The 18510-nt window shown below is 38.6% G+C and overlaps 3 protein-coding genes across 4 annotated transcripts; 1 reads left to right on the top strand and 2 right to left on the bottom strand.

Annotated features, from left to right (window-relative positions):
* Nucleotides 1-512: 512 nt before the first annotated feature.
* LOC137720606 (AP2-like ethylene-responsive transcription factor AIL6) lies at nucleotides 513-5573 on the top strand. The gene is made up of 10 exons (XM_068459694.2): nucleotides 513-824; nucleotides 956-1168; nucleotides 1498-2095; nucleotides 2402-2484; nucleotides 3776-3784; nucleotides 3888-3976; nucleotides 4094-4167; nucleotides 4255-4305; nucleotides 4438-4514; nucleotides 4813-5573. The coding sequence occupies exons 2-10, from the start codon at nucleotides 1015-1017 to the stop codon at nucleotides 5262-5264; spliced, it is 1587 nt and encodes a 528-aa protein (XP_068315795.1). The 5' UTR covers nucleotides 513-824; nucleotides 956-1014; the 3' UTR covers nucleotides 5265-5573.
* Nucleotides 5574-6073: 500 nt separating this feature from the next.
* On the bottom strand, nucleotides 6074-6934 carry LOC137719857 (uncharacterized). Its single transcript, XM_068458857.2, has one exon. The coding sequence runs from the start codon at nucleotides 6789-6791 to the stop codon at nucleotides 6150-6152; it is 642 nt and encodes a 213-aa protein (XP_068314958.1). The 5' UTR covers nucleotides 6792-6934; the 3' UTR covers nucleotides 6074-6149.
* A 116-nt stretch (nucleotides 6935-7050) lies between these two features.
* Nucleotides 7051-10230, bottom strand: LOC137720607 (receptor-like cytosolic serine/threonine-protein kinase RBK1). Of its 2 annotated transcripts, none has more exons than XM_068459695.2 (8): nucleotides 9888-10230; nucleotides 9019-9477; nucleotides 8678-8941; nucleotides 8427-8581; nucleotides 8250-8329; nucleotides 8020-8155; nucleotides 7712-7861; nucleotides 7051-7626 (listed from the first exon to the last, which is right to left on the bottom strand). In XM_068459695.2, exons 1-8 carry the CDS (start codon nucleotides 9898-9900, stop codon nucleotides 7462-7464), a joined length of 1422 nt encoding a protein of 473 aa, XP_068315796.1. In that variant the 5' UTR covers nucleotides 9901-10230; the 3' UTR covers nucleotides 7051-7461. The 2 variants fall into 2 exon arrangements, with proteins under 2 accessions (XP_068315796.1, XP_088554667.1); XM_088698541.1 differs by having other exon boundaries at nucleotides 9019-9507; nucleotides 9888-10163.
* Nucleotides 10231-18510: the final 8280 nt, after the last annotated feature.

The raw sequence follows: 18510 nt of genomic DNA, 5'->3' as shown, positions 1-18510 counted from the left end.
ATTAGTCATTTAGTACTATTGTTTAATAGTATTTTTCTGTATTTATAAGTGAAAGGTCTTAGATTCTATTTTCGTAAAAAATAAATTTAAACCATATTATTACTAACTTATTATAAAACTTAATCCTTGTCACTTCTTCCGTCTCTTTAGTTAGATAACATCGTCTATTAAAAAAAATTGGTAATTCTGAGTAATTAAAGTTGAAAAGAAAAAGTAAAAAGTTAAAAAGTTAAGTATTGAATTCTTAATGAGGAGCGGGTGTAAAAAGAATTTGAACTTGGTGGCGGGTCTATAAAGACTGGAAGCGGGTGCAGATGGACTATAGATCTGACATGATAGACTAACAAAGTAAAGCTGCATGTGAGACAAGTGTTAGAACTTTTGGAGTAGAGTGATAAGATTGAAAGGCCAGTTTGGTAAAAATAATAAAAAATTGAATTATTTTAAAGTTACTAACAAACCAACCCTAACAAATTTTGTCATATTTCCCAGCCAGCCCAAAAGCCCAGCCCGGATCTTCCGCAACTTGTTTCAGACAAAATTTCTTCCCCCGCCCCCATTATTTATTTATTTATTTATTTTTCTCCTTATATTAACCCACAACTTCCTCGTTTGCGTCTCTCTTCCTTCACCTTCTCTCTCTTCAACTTTCAACTTCTCTATCTAAAACCCAGCTCAACTTTGAAGCATTTGAGCTAGAACCCAAATGGGTTTTGCATGCATGTGCTTACAAGTCCTTAATCAAGCTTAATTAGCCAGCTTAATCAACCTAACCTCGTGAGTATCGTACTTCAGTAACGCTCGAGGCAGTTTCAGTTTTTTGGGTGAGTGGGAGAAAAATTAGAAAATAAAAAATTGAAGTTGGTTTTTTCTTTCAAGTGGCTGTTTGTTTGCTGAGAAAATTTAATTAATTATTTTCTTTTTGTGACGATCCTTCCATTTTTTGGTTCCTCAGATTTATTACAAGCTGACAAAAAGCAAACCCCAAACGTCTATTAGTCGAATACAAATACAATGGCTCCAGCGAGCAATTGGTTGTCCTTCTCTCTCATGTCTCCCATGGAAATGTTGAGGTCCTCTGAGTCCGATCAATCTCCCTTCGTCCCCTACGACGCGTCCTCCACCGCCTCCCCCCACTACTTCCTCGACAACTTCTATGCCAGCAACGGTAAGTGGGTGCTCTCTTTTGACCGATCGAGATTTCTTTGTGCTCTGTTTGGTTGCCGAGAAAATAGTTTACTACCTATTTGTGGTGAGTCTTCACTGGGAAAATATGATTAAAAATTTTTTTGTGTTTTTGGGGTTTTAATCGCCTACTCAAATCTTACTTTTGGGTCACGTGAAAATCCGAGTAACTTGTAATCTGTTTGGCTGACGAGGGAGGTGAATCGGAGCAAAACTACAAGAAATTTCTGTTTGGTTGGCAAGAAAATATAAATGCTCTCTATATCTCTAACTGCATGTGCGTAATAATAACAGTTTTCGTTTTTTTTTAAGGGTGGCCGACGAACCCAAAATCCCAAGTGTTTTTCGCAGACGGTGAGGACCAAAGCAAGCAGCAGGGCCAGTCCGGTTCACCAAATCCGTCACCGTTCGTCGACCCACAGAACCACACCCAGCATATCCCGAAGCTCGAGGACTTTCTCGGCGATTCGTCATCGATGGTGCGCTATTCTGATAGCCAAACAGAGACCCAAGGCTCGTCGTCCATGACTCACATCTACGACCAGAGCTCCGCCTACTTCGGCGGCGACCAGCACCAGCACCAGCACCAGGAAGATCTCAAGGCGATTACTGGGTTCCAAGCGTTTTCGACCAACTCGGGTTCGGAGGTGGAGGACTCGGCGTCCATGGCCCGGACGACTCAGCAGCAGCAGCTCGCTTGCGCCGAGTTCGCGGGTCATTCTATTGAGTCGACCGGGAACGAGTTAGGGGTGTACAACTCGAGCTGCGCGGCGAATGCTTTGTCGCTTGGTGTCACCACCACTCAGAGCTCTTCTGATCAGAAGGCCATTGTTGCCGTCGACAACGACGGCTCTAAGAAGATTGCTGATACTTTTGGCCAGAGGACTTCAATTTACAGAGGGGTCACTAGGTCAGAAGAATAAATCCATCCCATAATCCCATTTTTTCCTCGGTTAATTAATTGATTGATTATTGATATAATGTTGATATTTTTAGTTTTTAGTTAATAGGGTTTTTGATTAATGTTGGTGGGAATGCATGCATCTGGTGGGAATAATTAAAGGGAGTTGGGCTTTTAAGTCGACTTTCTGTGTAAATTGCGGGGTTTGAGGATTTGACTGAATAGTTTAACTAATGAGAGATAAATAAATATTGATTTTAAAAGGTAGAAAGAGTATCTCTGACTCTGAGTCTCTTTGTTGTATTTTTGGTGCAGACACCGGTGGACGGGTAGATATGAAGCGCATCTATGGGATAACAGCTGTAGAAGAGAGGGTCAGGCCCGGAAGGGGCGTCAAGGTCCGTCTCTCTCTCTCTCTCTCCCTCTCTTATTTTCTGCATTTTGTGTGTACAGTTCTAAAACATATATTATTGTGTGCGTATGGATACGTACATGGGGATTTTCTAGGGTTCTTATACATCGGGATTTTTTGCCGTTATATATCTTCAGTGATATATTCTGAAGCATAATAAAATTTTTGTACGTAAGATATTTTTAGAGTAGAATATAATTTTTGTACGTACAACATACGTAATGCATAGAGAAACAACTGTAGCACTGAAAAGAAGATTGCATGCAATATACAAAGGGAAAGCCAATGGGTCAAATTTATAGAGGGGGAAGGGTTTCCTTTTTCATTAGTCACACATGATTGATTGAATGCTGCTATCTGTGTACCACAGATTACTGTTTTCTGAGTCTCCCATCATTTCTTTCCTTTTCATTTCTCTGAATATATTTCTTTCTTTCAATCAGTTTTTGATTTGATCGGATGGGCCGCCATTTTTTCATCTGGGTTTTTTTATATTTCCATTCTTTCTTACGTCTCTTTGTTCTCTCATCCGCAAATTTACTGGATTGCAGAGCTCAATGACTGATATTTTTCTGACCACCTTCACCTTTGGCTTTTGCTTTTGCTTTCATCTCCCTCTCTACAGTTTTGGGTTTGACCAAAGCACCCACTTGAATAAATTATTTTATTATTATACTCCTTTATTAACGCCAGAACTTGTTGAGAGTGACTTCCCTGGACTGGACCCTGATAAAAGTGCCAGACCGAGATTCTGGTCCATACTTCATAAACTTCATATGCGTAGTTGTAGTATATACCTACCAGTGATTGGGACTCACATCCGTACTTTGATAAATAATCAACACTAATTTTATCTGTACCACGGTAAGCAGGATTCGAACTTGAGTACAAAGCATGGAGCATATGTATTCTAGTAAACTTGGCTAAATCCAAGTCTATGTATGCGGGTCATTATTTAGATTAGGTCTCACTTTTTGGCAGCTATCACAAGCAATTCACGGCTCCTTATTTTGGAAAATAAGTGAGGGTAGGGTCCACCATTATGAGTGAGGGTTTTTGGTGTACCCGGTACACCGAAAAATCTCTCCTTATTTTGACAAATTCACTTACCTTTTTTTCAGAAATAATTATTGTTTATTAGTTAGATCAAGGGCTAGTCTACTTAGCTGATAATTTTGACTGCTGTTTAAGCTGATGTTGAAATCTTTTTGCTTTTTGCATAAAATGTGGGATTCTGGAAATCTTGCTGTCATTCAATATCTGATCCGATTCCACAGTTTACTTGGGTAAGATTTTTATCCTTTTTATTTACATTGGAACAAAAAGAAATTTACTTTTAATTTTGTAACTTGCTTTTTTGAGTTAATAAACTTGCTGTAATTGTTTCAGGTGGATACGACAAGGAAGATAAGGCAGCAAGGGCTTATGATTTGGCTGCTCTGAAATACTGGGGTCCTACTGCAACAACCAACTTTCCTGTAATGCATATATTGTTAATTCTAATATATTTAGAATATTCTTTTGTTCTTGCAATGAAAATATCTGACAGAGAAGTGGACTGCAAAGTACTTAGCATTTGGTTTTTGAATTCTCAGGTTTCAACTTACAGCAAAGAACTGGAAGATATGAAGCATGTGACCAAGCAAGAATTCATCGCCTCTCTCAGAAGGTTTGCTCCGACCGACCCCTTTGGATTTTTTTTTTTCCGTCTGTTATGCGGTTAATTAAATATTTCTCCCCAACTTTTCACTTGCAGGAAAAGCAGTGGTTTTTCAAGAGGAGCTTCTATTTACAGGGGAGTTACAAGGTCAGTACGTCTATTTTCAAATCATTCCTTGTCAATATTTGCTGTATATTGTGTTTATTAAAACCTGGATTGTTATATATGTTGCATAAACTAGTATATTCATCCATGCACGGTTCAATTTAATATTTGCAGGCATCATCAACAAGGACGATGGCAAGCAAGAATAGGCCGTGTGGCCGGGAACAAAGACCTATACCTGGGAACATTTGGTAACACCTTTACCTTACATGTTTTATTCAAACCTTTTATATAGTTCTGCTTTTGGCTTAAACGTTACTGCAGGGAGACGTACTCATTAATTGACACCATTCAAGACTTCCAAGTTCATCTTAATTTTTATTTTCAAGCATGAAAGCTGTATATACTCGGTTTATCGTTTAGTTTTTCTCTGGATTAGTCTGATAACGTACCACATATTGAATTGGATGCTTCCATGGATGCTTCTTGGTCTTTGGAAGAGAGTTAATGTGCACATTTTGATAATCCATGACCATTTATTGTCGACAGCTACTGAAGAGGAAGCAGCAGAGGCGTATGATATAGCGGCCATAAAGTTTAGGGGCATTAATGCAGTTACAAATTTTGAGATGAACCGATATGACGTTGAAGCTATTGGCAAGAGTTCTCTTCCTGTTGGTGGGGCAGCGAAGCGCTTAAAGCTCTCACTCGAAGCTGAAGAGCAGAAACCATCTGTGAATCATGATCAGCAGCATCCTCAATGCAGCAGTGGCAACATCAATTTCACTGCCATGCAGCCAGTTCATTCCATACCATGCGGGATTCCATACGATGCTGCAGCTGCCAACGCTTATTATCACAACCTCTTCCACCAATTTCAGCCAAACTACTATGGCGCTTTGGATTCTGGTGGACTAAACCCTAACATTGCAACTCAGATGAACATGATGCCGCAGCAGCCAGCTGAGTTTTACATTTGGCCTAATCACCAATCCCATTAATAGGAGTACCACAGTACTCGTCAGCGATGGGACTAACAGTACTTGTTGTTTTGGCATGTTAGCCCGGTCTGACTAAACAGTACTTGTTTTGGCATGTTAGCCGCTAACATTATCTGGCTGACCAACATCTGACCCTCACTCCAATCCACCTCTCAACCTTAGGATTTAGGATTTAGGAAGGGCATAGGAGGTTTTTTGTTTGGAGGTTAAAGTTCTGGATAGAGTAGGAAGCTGGGTTTTGTATCTAAGGTGGGAAATATTGAATCGTGTTATCTGTTACTTTATTAAGAATTTTTCCTTTTGGATGTCTTTTCACGCTTCATATTTTAATATGTGAAATCAGATCGGATAAGGGGCAGATTTTCGCATCGTTTCGGACGTCGGTGTTACAGCCTTGACCAACTTGCCTTGATCTCAGCTTGCTACGACAAGATGATATTTTAACGAATGTGATGTTGGAGAGATTATATTTGTGGATAAAATCTTGAAAATTAAATGACACGACAATTGATTAAATTATTACTTAAACATTAATGAATGTGTTTATTTTTATTAGTGATATATCATTTAATTTACAAATTTTTAGTCTTCCTAGTATTACTGTTATTACTGTTTTATCGAGTATGAAACTACATCAGAATGATTTAAACTTGAATATGGCGTGCGCTAGCCAACTTGCCTAATCTAAGTTTTTTAAGTGGGACTACTTAAACAGCTTGGAACTATAAGGAGACGCTAACCAATTTGCCTAATCTACGTCGGCTACGACAGAGGTCTCTAGTAAATATATAAAATATTGGAAGGAAACCTAGCTAAATACTGCCTTGTTGGGCTTTTAAACACGAAGACGTAATACAATCTACTAAATTATACCAAGTTCATGGGCTAGGGTCCTAACCGATCCAAGCCCTGACAGGCCAAATCCGACCCGGGATTAACCCTCAAGGCCCGCTCAAATTCCTCTCTGGTTTCCTTCCTCATCCTCTTCCACTCGTAACACTGACCCAACAGACAAAACGCCGTCGCATCCCCCTCCGCCCGACCCAGCCTGACCGCATGCACCAGGTCTTCAACCGCCGAGTCCACCCGCCGCCTCCGGTTCAGCCCGAGCTTTAACTCGGCCCTCTTCACCAGAGCGTCCCCGCGCTCCTTCTCAGAGAGCGTCTTCACGCACGGCGTCGACAGGGCCGCGTCAAGCGATTTCGGCGCGGAGGTCTTGTGCCCCAAGAGATCGAGTGATAGGGCTTTGAGGATGTGTGGGCCCGGATCCCTGGGCGAGAGAGACAGCGCCTTCTGGGCCTCCATCAAGGCGTTTTTGGCGTGGGCCTGGGATTGGGCCTTGTGGGGAGTGGACCGTGCTCGGTACAGGAGCTGCGACCCGTGGATGAAGTGGCGGGTCGATTGGAGGTTGGCTCGGTTGTTGGTTCGGAGCTTGGTGAGGGCGTTTCTGGAGAGTTTGTGTATGGCGAAGAACACCGCTAGGGTTAGGATCAGAAGGCAGACCCGCAGCACCACCTCTGGTGTCATTAGATTGAACGGTTGTGATTGAAACAGTGATAGGTTGATTGTTATCCAATTGGATCTGGGTCGTTGATTTGAGTTTGTCGCAGAGAACAGAGGCGAACTGAACCTTGGTGGCTAACTTAGCGGTTGGTGTTTGTGCATAATGATGTGCATGGTGCTTTTACAAATATTTATTTTCTTTTTGGTCCCAAATTTGTCCTTTTTTACATTAATGAACCAGTGCAAAGATGGAGAAACAAATTGATCAAGGAAGACTTTCAACTTGATTCGGAACTGTTTACTTGATGAGAGAACATAAATACAACCATCATGGGGTACACCTTGTTCTAACAAAAGTAACTTCCTTTTGAGATATTACGACATGTTATGTTGCCAGGTTATCAATCACGATCGTTCAACTAGTGAAGCATTGATGGCGTTCAACGTTTGAATGTACAATGTTCCAATTGATCGTTTGGTAACATAACATACCATGCCGCAACGATAACAGAATGCCACTTTTCCTAGTATTCTCTACAAATATGTAGCAATCAATCAACAATTGCTTCAATTTGAGAGCCTGAGGAGATACACAGCAAGGGGTACTACAATCCCAAAACTTCCACACTAACAGCTGACAATGCAACAACAACAAGAGGCTGCAGGAGAAAGAGGAATGGAAAGCAAAGGCAGTCTACTGATCCAACACGAGTTGCCGGTGGCGGTTGAGATCGCTGAGGTAATTCGAACAAGTGTAGTCTTCCAAGTCACAAGACTCTAGGACCAGTGATCTCACTGCTGTAGACCTCTGTCTCAACTGATCTGCGACGCCATCCTCGCCCTTTAGCATCTGCACTGCCTGCACTCTCACCAATTTGCATCGTTAGTCCATCTTGCGTAACGGTTGGAAAACAAATTAACCGGAAACAAGAAACTGATCATACCCGATTCATATACGGACGCCTTGTGGATTGATGACTGATGCACATTGAAGCCGTCACCATGGCTCTTTTCATCTCAATCGGATCATATGCATCTTCTAACAGAGGATCTGCTAGCTCCTTCATATTACTTGCATCTAGAAGCGGCTTTGCCTGTGTATAACACAAGAAAAATTGGCTATTGAACTTGAGATTTAATGATACAATGACGTTGCTGTCCTAATTCTAACCCTTTTTGGCACCCGTAAGCATTTGGCAAAGGCAAAAGTGGGGATAAAAATGCTATTTAGTTTTACATAACAGATGCTCACCCAGGTCACAAGGCTTTGCTGAGTTGAATCAACTGCACGGCGACCTGTTATGAGCTCCAGTAATAAAACCCCATATGCAAACACATCAGTCTTCTCGTCGACAATTCCATGCATGAAGTACTCTGGAGACAAGTACCTGAAACAATTTGAAGGTCTGTTAGCCTAAAAATCTCTACGACAGATGAAAGTTAGCAATCATAACTGACGGACAATTGAAACTGTGCCCTAACCCGAATGTGCCTTCAATAGGGAATACAACATGGTGAGTCCATTTCTCTGGGAGCCACTTTGCTAGTCCGAAATCAGATATCTGCAGTAACAGTAAAATAGAACTCCGATTACATTTAGAAAATCCATTAAGAAGCATATATGAGAAGTTAACCAGACCGGAAGAACACAAAGAATACTTGAGCTTCATAATCTTCGGTTAGTAATATATTAGAGGCCTTGATGTCCCGGTGAATGATGCGCCTGTGGCATTCGTGATGGAGATATCGCAAACCTTCTGCTATCCCAATTGCTACCTTAAACCTGATCTTCCAATCCATACATTCTGCTGTACCTGATACGCAGAATATCTTCTCATCAGCGAAACTGAAATACGATACTGGAAGGAAAAAAAAAACAGATTAAGAAACTTAGAAGACAAATCCGGTACCAAAGAGTAGAGAAGCTAAGCTGCCGTGTGGGGAAAATTGCAGGACAAGGTGCAAACCACTGTCGATGCCAAAGCCAAGTAGGCGAGCAGCATTCGGGTGTCTTATGTGTGCAATAATCCCAACCTCAGCCAAAAAATCGCCAACTCGATCCTCGTTTTCTTTCTCTTTCTCTTTCTTCATTAGCCTCTTGACTGCTACAATTGTACCATTGGATAAGAACCCCTTGTAAACTTCTGCTTGCCCACCTTTGCCAATCAGGTTCTCTGCCGAGTACCATGCAATCACAACTCAATAAGAATTCTATTCACAAGCGAATAACAAAATCGAAAATAAGGCTCACCAGGTTTGAAATTGGCAGTAGCAGCAGCAAGCTCAGCATAATCAAAGTTCCTCCATGACGGCTTCGTAACGGACATCCCATCAGCTCCTTCCTCCTCCTCATCCTCGGCGTTCCAAATCCGAGCCAGTCTCCTCCTCAAGTTCCTCCTGGAAAGTTCATAGCTGGCACCCAATATGGGAATGGTCGAAAACCGCCACGCTGACTTCTTCTTCAAGGCATCGAACATTCCCTTGCCTCTCATCTGCAACCCAATGCTGATGTCTCGCATTAGCGTCTGGCCCATCGTCTTTTCGGAACAAGAAGATGTGCCGCAGCTGCTGCCGCTGTAGTCCGAGTCCGTAATGGGGATTTCCAACACGCCCCTCGGCGACGGCTCGTCTTCACACGACTCGATCTTCCTCGGATCGCCTTGTGACTCTGATTCCATTTCTGGGTTTCCTTTCGTTTCTCCTAAGGTCTCTGCCATTGCAATGCCCCACCAAATCGTTACTAAATGAACAAAAAGAAAAAAAAAAGAGCAAAAACAAAGACAAAAATGACAATGAATGATTAGACTATGTATTGGCTAAAACAGCGTGTTCCTCCTTCTGCAGCCCAATTTTGAACCATCATTCTCGTAATTTAAATGAGATTAATTAGAACATCCCTCGAGTCAATAAATACAACAATGTTGGAAAAAAAATGTATGTAACAATGAAAGATTGCAAAATATCAAAACTTTTCGCCTTAGATTTTTCTTTTGCTTTTTCAGGTTGATATACCAAAAATTCCCATTCATTTTTCGCAGCCGGGCCCCAGTGTCCTTGCAACCCACCCGCCGCCGCAAACACACAAAAAAAACCTGAAAACAGAGGAGGAGCAGAGCATACCTTCCGCCGTCATGGTTCAGGCTTGGCAGAGTTTCCCAAATTACTAAACCAGAAGAAGAGAGAAGAGGCCTTCCTGAAAACAAAAGGAGGAAAAGACTCCACTACATTGGGTTGTGGAGGGAGAAAGAGATGGAAGAAGAAGAAGAAGAAGGAAGGAGAAGAAGGAAGAAAAATGCAGAGGGCAAATTTCTAGAGAGAGAGAATTTGAAAAATGGGATATCTTTAGAAGGTGGTTATTCTTTGAGGATCAATACAGGGCACCCAAAATTCCCCCCCAATTACCAACTTAGGTGTCATTGGAATATATACGTACACACACACATATATACACACACGCATATGTGTGTGTATATGCATATATTTTGCTATATTTATACACCTGCTCTACTGTGCATTTGGATATGTTGTACCCAAAACATGTTGATTATTAATTCAAATGATTTTTTTATTTTTGTTGGGGTGGTGATGTAATCGCAGCCGTTGCTTTTAGGGCTCGTGATTTTTGCCGTGATGAGAGGATGGACTGGGGATTTAACGAGCCAAAGGGCAACTGCCAACGGATGTAAATTGTAATCTGGCTTTTTTAGGAGCAAGTTAAATGAGTTTCCTTTTTTGTTAATTCTTATCCATAATTGTCTGTTGGACAAAGAAGAAGAGAAACGGTCTCACGTATGTCAACTCACGCAAGGGCGTGTATACTCATCTGTCTTTGTAATATCAACACAAAAATATCTACCAAACTTCGACGAATTCCTCCCAAACGTAAAATTATATTAAATTTAAATAATAAAATCCTGATATATGTAAAAAGGAAATCAAAAATTTTTTGTATGGATTTTTCAAGAATTTACAACTAATATGACTATATGAGTGTAGGTTAAATTGTGTGGTTATGTCATCAGGTGGTAATTGGAATAATCTTTTCACATGTTATTATATGAGTGAGTTTTATTGATATTGTTCTCTAAAAGTAAAAAATATAGATTAATCTTTTCACATGTTATATATTAACACATAAACTGATAAAATTTATCAAATAAAATGATCAAATTTCAAATGTTATATATACAATATAACTAGTAAAATGATCAAATTTCGATATTGCACGGCAAGTTTTCGAGATGTACTTGGCATTTCTTACTTATATATAATTTTCATTCTAAATTAATCTTTTTTTTTTTTTTTTTTTTTTTTTTTTGGCTTTTAGCTAAAATGGTTCCTGAGATTTGCATAACTCCTCACTTTGGTCCCTGGGATTTGAAATCAATAGAAGTGGTCTCTGAGATTGTCACATCCCGGCCCGGGGCGGATCACTTCCTGGGCCCACTCCACCACCGTAGCATGATATTGTCCGCTTTGAGCTTACCATTCCCTCACGGTTTTGTTTTTGGGAACTCATGAGCAACTTTCCAGTGGGTCACCCATCATGGGATTGCTCTAGCCCCCTTCTCTCTTAACTTCGGAGTTCTTACGGAACTCGAAGCCAGTGAGCTCCCAAAAAGCCTCATGCTAGGTAGGGATGAGAATATACATATAAGGATCACTCCCCTGGGCAATGTGGGATGTTACAATCCACCCCCCTCATAGGCCCGACGTCCTCGTCGGCACACACGCGACCAGGGTTAGACTCTGATACCAATTATCACATCCCAGCCCAGGGTGGATCACTTCCCGGGCCCGCTCCACCACCGTAGCACGATATTGTCCGCTTTGGGCTTACCATTCCCTCATGGTTTTATTTTTTGGGAACTCACGAGCAACTTTCCAGTAGGTCACCCATCATGGGATTGCTCTAGCCCTCTTCTCGCTTAACTTCGGAGTTCCTACGGAACCCGAAGCCAGTGAGCTCCCAAAATGCCTCATGCTAGTTAGGGATGGGAATATACATATAAGGATCACTCCCCTGGGCGATGTGAGATGTTATAGAGATTGTCCACCATCAATCATTTTGGTCATTCGGTGAAAAATGATGTTAAATAAGGATCAAAATGACAAAATTATCCTCAATTTACTAAACAATAAGCCAAAATGATTAGACAAAAAATAAGGGCATTTTTATCATTTTAACCTTATTTTATGGAGATTTTTCATTGAATGACCAAAATCATTAAATGTGGACAAACTCAGGGACCAATTCTATCGATTTCAAATCACAGGGACCAAAGTGAGGAGTTATGTAAATCTTAGAGACCAATTTGGCTAAAAAAACATTTTTATTTTTTTTTATCAAGGTCCTTTGACTTTTGTCCACGTCATATGTTAATTTTAAAAATGGAAAACTTATTAATCATTTTCATATATTTCTAGGGTTTAGGTACATTATTTTTTTGTTAGAACTATGTAAAGAACAATATTACTTGGCCAATTTTTTTTCATGGTCCTTGTGGTGACATTGCATTTTTAATGTGACCCTTGTGGTGAAAAGGCTTTTAATTAAATTCTCATGGTGAGCCTTATTAGCTATTGAGGTCCAAATCCAAACTTTTGTTAGTCTTCCATTAAATAAACTCACATGACTATCACACTGAGGGTCAAATTCGCCATTTCAATTCAAATTACATCCCATTCCATGGACATCTAGTATGAGTTAGTGTTCAACGGAAATTAGATTTCATAGAAAAAAGCTTGAATGTAAAGAGTGAAACTAAACCTGTAAAACCATGTCAATGGCTAGGAGAAGAGGTGAAGGTGAAGCCGTGTATAATTTCTTTGGTATGATTTAATTTCGTTTGGAAATCATAATACTTCTAATAAACCATTGTTTTTTTCAATGCCAACACGTCTTTGATCATGAGTTAGAGTCTTAGTCTTAGTTGAATTTTCATTCTTGTATCAATTTGTACCAGTCCGAATACATATATGCCTTTCAATTTTGTCTTTAACCAGTAGTGCGGTTTGATGCATGCCGTAGTTGGCTAGTACACAACCTTTCAATTTTTTTCTTAATCTTCTTTGAATTTTAATTATTTAAGTTTCTTATGCTCCTGAATATGCAGAGGGCAGACGTGAAAATTGAATTTTCTGCACTACCTTTTACCCATTGTCTTCAATTCTTTAATTCTACAATGCTTTTCACTCGTCTGAATGCATAAACTGAAATGTCGTTCACCCGTTGTTTTTAATTCTTTATGTTATTCTTGTAAATTATCTCTCATTTTCACTTGGTTCAATTTGCTTTGTGCACTAGAATCAGATGCCAACTTTTTAACTCACAAGAAAAACAATTGTATGTCATAACTCACCTAGAAAGAACAAGCGTATACCTAAGTCATACTAGATGTCTATGGAATAGGATATAATTTGGATTGAAATGATGTATTTGACCAATCCATGTGATAGTCACATGAGTGTTTTTAACGAAGGACTAATGGAAGTTTGGATTTGGACCTCAATTACTAACAGGGCTTACCACGGGAGTTTAATTAACAGCTTTTTCATCACAAGGGTAACATTGAAAGTTGTGTGTCACCACAGGGACCACAAAATTTTTTTGGCCATATTACTTTATTATTGATTTTTAAGTAATTATTATATTAAAAAAAATATTATTTGAATTTGTCTAATTTTCATAATTTGTGAGATATTGAGTGTATAAATGGAGGGTTTAAATTCTTTAAATGATGCTGAAGACCTCTACCAAAATATTTTAACAAATAAAATTTCAATTCAACAATTAAGTTAATTAGAGATCGAAATCAAAATGACGGTAAAGTAAATATGTGCGCATGCGAGAAGAAAAGTAATAGCATGAGGTGGTTGAATCATGTATTAGCCGAAAAAGGCATTTTATTCTATCACAATATTCCAACAAGAGAAAGGTTTTGATTTTAAGAGATGTTCTCATGCTCAAGCCTCCTAAGGTCACATTGTCCTCCAGTTAATATTTACACGTGATATGTGACAAATCACGTATTGGTGTTGGAAGCCAAAAGTAGGTTCTCCATGACCCATCTGAAGGTCAAGTGGTGCAGCCTAACAACATAATTACAAGAGATTGATTATTTTTTTCTATTGATCTTATTACCAACGTTGTCACAACGTAAACGAGGAACTATTATATGTTAATATTGACTTCTTTGAAAGTATGATTAATTGTAGTTTCAGTATGTTAAATAAAAGAAATAACTACCACTTAGTACTACGTTTTAGTGATATTTCTATTCTTTTGTAAGTAAGAAGTTTTAGGTTCAATTTTCGCCATAGGTGAATTTGAACCACATTATTGCTAGCCCATTGTGAGGCTAAGCCTAACCACCCCTCCCTTAGTGTAGATAATATCGATTGTTCCAAAAAAAAAAAAAAAAAAAAAGAGCCTGAAGGAAATGAACCTATCATAATTGTAACCACCACGGAGTAGTCCAGTGGTTGGGGATGAATTTCAGGCTTGTATTCCACACGACACGTCTTGGGTTCGATTCCCACCATTGGTGAATCGCACAATGATGATCAAGAGGAGGTTGAAATGCCTCTGTTAGTCTTCTCAGTCCCCGAAATAATGGACTACCATGGGAAAGCTACTAACTGGTCATTTTTTATTTTTAAAGAAAAACTCTCATAATTGTATTACCGGAAGAATTTCTAATTAAGAAATCAGCAAAAGAATCACCATTGGTTTTAATACTATCATTAAAATTAATTTGTACAAAATCTCCATTTAGAGGTTTCAAGCCATACTCTTGTTAATTTAATGAATAAAAAAAAAAAACCAGCCGAGCAAAAATCAAAGAAAAAAAAATCGCTTCTGCTAGCCCTTGCTTTTGGCTTTGGGGTCCACGACAATTTTCTTGGCAATAATTTTTGGTCCCTCACCTCTCTTCCTTTTCGTTTACTTTATTCAATGAAAAATCGTTTTTTAACCTACGCACATACGAACACAAGGTTTGGATCTAGTTATCATCTTCACCTTCGATGTGAGGTTGAAGCTAGATGTCAGATTGCATTCATTTAGCTAGTACAACATTATAGCCGGTGCAGTGCTATGGCTCTCAGATATCCAAAGGATGTGGAACAATGACATGATTTTATCTTTTTATTTTGTACACTGTTTAATAATTTTCAGGAATTGTGTTGAAGATTTGGTTTTGATTTTTCTCTTTAGGAGAGTTGGTTCAGTTTGATTTTTGTTTTTGTGTGCTACCTTTCTTTTGGATTTATGTGTGAAGGGTAGAGCTGTTTGATTTGCTAGATCTACTTGGTTTTCCAGGATCATGGTGGTGATTAGGTGATGCGATTAGACTAATGGGCATCGTACTCTCTGTCCCATTATGATTTGAGATTTTTGTTTTCACATAATCTCAATATAACACGAGATTTAACGATTTTATTGATTTATATAATCTTGCGGTTTCAGATGATCTTATCTTTCCATGAGTACTTGAAGTTTACTCATTACTTTATTACTAGTGATGTTTCATAACATGTATTTCTAATGTCTATTAATGAATGAATAGAATATCGTACTTTAAAAAAGAAAAAATTTAGTATTATTGTATGGTTTTAAAATTTTAATTAACTTTTGCTGGCCTCAAATTGTCCAACACACAGTAATAAATAATTCTAAAAACAGACAAGTACTTGAACCCACCAGTTGTCAGGTTAGGTAAGAACTGTCCGACTTGGTTAAACAAGCGGTATAAAATATTTCATTCTTTGTAAACCAAGGCCTTCCATATTTCTAGATTTGCAAACTGTGTCCTATGACATTGGAGGAACCTTATAATTGTTAATGCTGCAAAAAAGTGAAAATATGACAGATTATAGGTTCGATCTCATTTCATATGTCAAAGGAAAAAAAAGGCGTAAGTAATCCTCTCATTTTTTTTCCTAATAGAAACTAAATGTTTAAATTTTTAGAAATTTTATTTAAATATCATAAAGAGAAGTAACACCGTATTAATCAAGGCCGTCACAAAATTTAAACAACTCAAAAACATAAATTAAATCAGTTTGCTATAGCAGTAAGTCCATTCTTTCGTGATATGAGTAAGCATAATGTATTGTAATTTTAATAGATATGTGAAATGATGATGTCGCTATCATAAGCATAAGCACAAAGATTATAGTTAAGTGGGTGAACTAAACCGTTAGTATGACTCAATTGGGAAATTACTTTATATTAGACATGACATACATTTGTGGCCATAACCCAAGACTGACCAACCTCACCAAGTAAGTGGGGAATGTCTTTTGATATCAAGATAAATAATGTAATCCAAAAACCAGATTTTTATATGATTCCCTCGATCATACGAGATTTCTTTGTATTTTAAAGGGTTTAAGAAACACGGGAGTGAGTGAAACAGATTTATATGATTTCTAACCTCAACTTTCACTTGATATATAGTTTCTGACCGGTTTTGGTGCTCCAAAGTTCAAAGTGGGAGACCAATCCAGATAAAATCATAAAGAAAAGAGAGAGGATTTCAAGGATGATACCAATGTGCGTGGTTTGGTTAAGGGATGCCTAGCATGGCTTCCTAGTAGTTTTAGGCATTTCGCAACAGCGTAAGTGAGTTTAACTTTTACATACAAGAATAAGACACATTTAGTTTGATTCTTATATTATTTTTTTATTTTTTGGAAAACCTGAACGGTATAAGGGAGATTTTTTTTATAGCAAAAAAAGAAGTTACACCTAGCTAGAGGGAATATAAACCTCACTCTTCATAAAACAAAGACAATAAAAGAAGGGGGGAGATATGAAACCTATCCCCTATAAAACCAAATCTAAAAGTCTAAACTTACAAAACAAGCTGAGCAACACCGCAAAGTTAGGAAAAAATCTGGATGTTGAGATGCACAATAATTTGAGAAGCGGTAGTTGAGCAAGCCAACATAGTCCGAAAACAAAGCAACACGAGCTGCCGATGGAGGAGAATCATGCCAAGTTAAAGTTGGAGAAGTCAAACTCATGTTTGCAAAATTATCTACAACAAAATTTCATTCGCGATATGTGAGATGTGTAGAAAGTCATTTTCCGAATGCGGACCTAACAATTAAACCATTGTGTACGAAGAGGCAAAGGAGGATCAAAATCAAATGATTGAAGAGCAAAAATAACACTAGAGCTGTCACTGTCCAACCAAAGACAATGCTAACCCCGCTGATATGCAACTCTACACCAATAATAATTGCAGATAATTTTGCAAAAAAAGAGTTGTGATGACCAACCATTAACAGAAACCACCAAGAAAACTACCATGACAATTCCTAAAAAACTCATCCACAAGCAGCAGGATCAGGTTTCCTTTAGACAAACCATTTGTATTAAGTTTAATCCAAGGAAATCAAGGAGGAGACCAAGGGACAAGAAGGATGGTAGGCGCCTTGTGAGAGATAGGTTGGATCCTTAAAGAAGAGATGATTCGAGTGTCAAAACCTTGAGAGTGACCAAGAATAAATTTCCCACCATGAACAATCACAGAATTGATTGACATGTAGAGACGATGAAAATAGATTGGTAGACCTTAAAAAATAAACCTATTTCGAGCCTTCCAAATAGTTGTAATAGTAGAAAGACCCGCAAAAATCCAGATATTGTGCAACTGTAGGAAAAAGGGCTTGTGAACGTAGATATCCTAAAACACAGCCAACAAATCTGAAAGAGGCAAAAGGTACCAAATTGGCATGCTAACCACCTCCAAAGCTGTCTAGATATCTAACAGCCGAAGAAAAGATGAGTAGTATATTCTTCAGCATTATGACATAAATAACAAATGGATGCTAAAGAAGTGCCACCTCATTACAGCGCACCCTCAGTATGAAGTTTATCATGAAAGCCGTCAAGCCAAAATAGATAGTTGTGGTGGAATAAAATGTTGCCAAATAACCTTAACCCAAACACAATCACTATGTTTCCTTTGAATAAGCTAATAACCAGAAGAAAAGGAAAACTTCCCTGTAGGCGAAGGTTCCCAAATAAATTTGTCATCCTCGACATTTAAAGGCAAATGTAGACGTAAAATCTGTTGCACTACAGAAGGGAATAAAGTTATAAAATAATCTGGCAAAGACCAACTCTATGCTTCAATAACATCTGTAACTCGAGGAAAAACCTTAGGTGAAATGATCGAAGATAAAGAAGGGATAATAGTAGTTTCATCTAACCATTTGTTGAACCAAAAGGAAACTAACCTCCCATCATTAATAATCTAACGACTATTATTATTCAAAATTTGCACGCTTCAAATCATGCCACACAGAAGATTGTGAATAGATATTTTGGTTTTCGTAAGGTGAAAAAGAAAAATACTGATGAGTGAAGGAACTCCACAGAAAAGAGGATTGTAAAGCATCCCATCCAAAACTAAGCAAAGACGCCAAATTCAATGAAGCTAAATCCCCAAGATCAAGCCCACCTTCATGTGTAGGTATCATGCCCCGATCCCGACATACGTCCAAGATTAACATGTGACGTCTTCACAACCCTGTTTATTTATCATGTCTTGTATTTGAGACAAGACCAAAACTAATCAATGATTTAGCCACACATTCATTTACTTTTATTTCATGGCTACATCTAACCTTAGTGTTAGATTGCCTACGTAACCCAAGAAGGGATCAAGCTATTTGTAGTTCATCATTCACTAAACTCAGACATTTATCCTAGTGCATTCTAACAGGA

The sequence above is a fragment of the Pyrus communis genome, chromosome 1, assembly GCF_041283825.1.
Source record: "Pyrus communis isolate YQ-2024b chromosome 1, ASM4128382v1, whole genome shotgun sequence".
In the NCBI taxonomy this organism is placed as follows: Eukaryota; Viridiplantae; Streptophyta; class Magnoliopsida; order Rosales; family Rosaceae; genus Pyrus; species Pyrus communis.
Note: the sequence above shows the minus strand (reverse complement) of the source record. Positions and strands in the feature narration are given on the sequence as shown.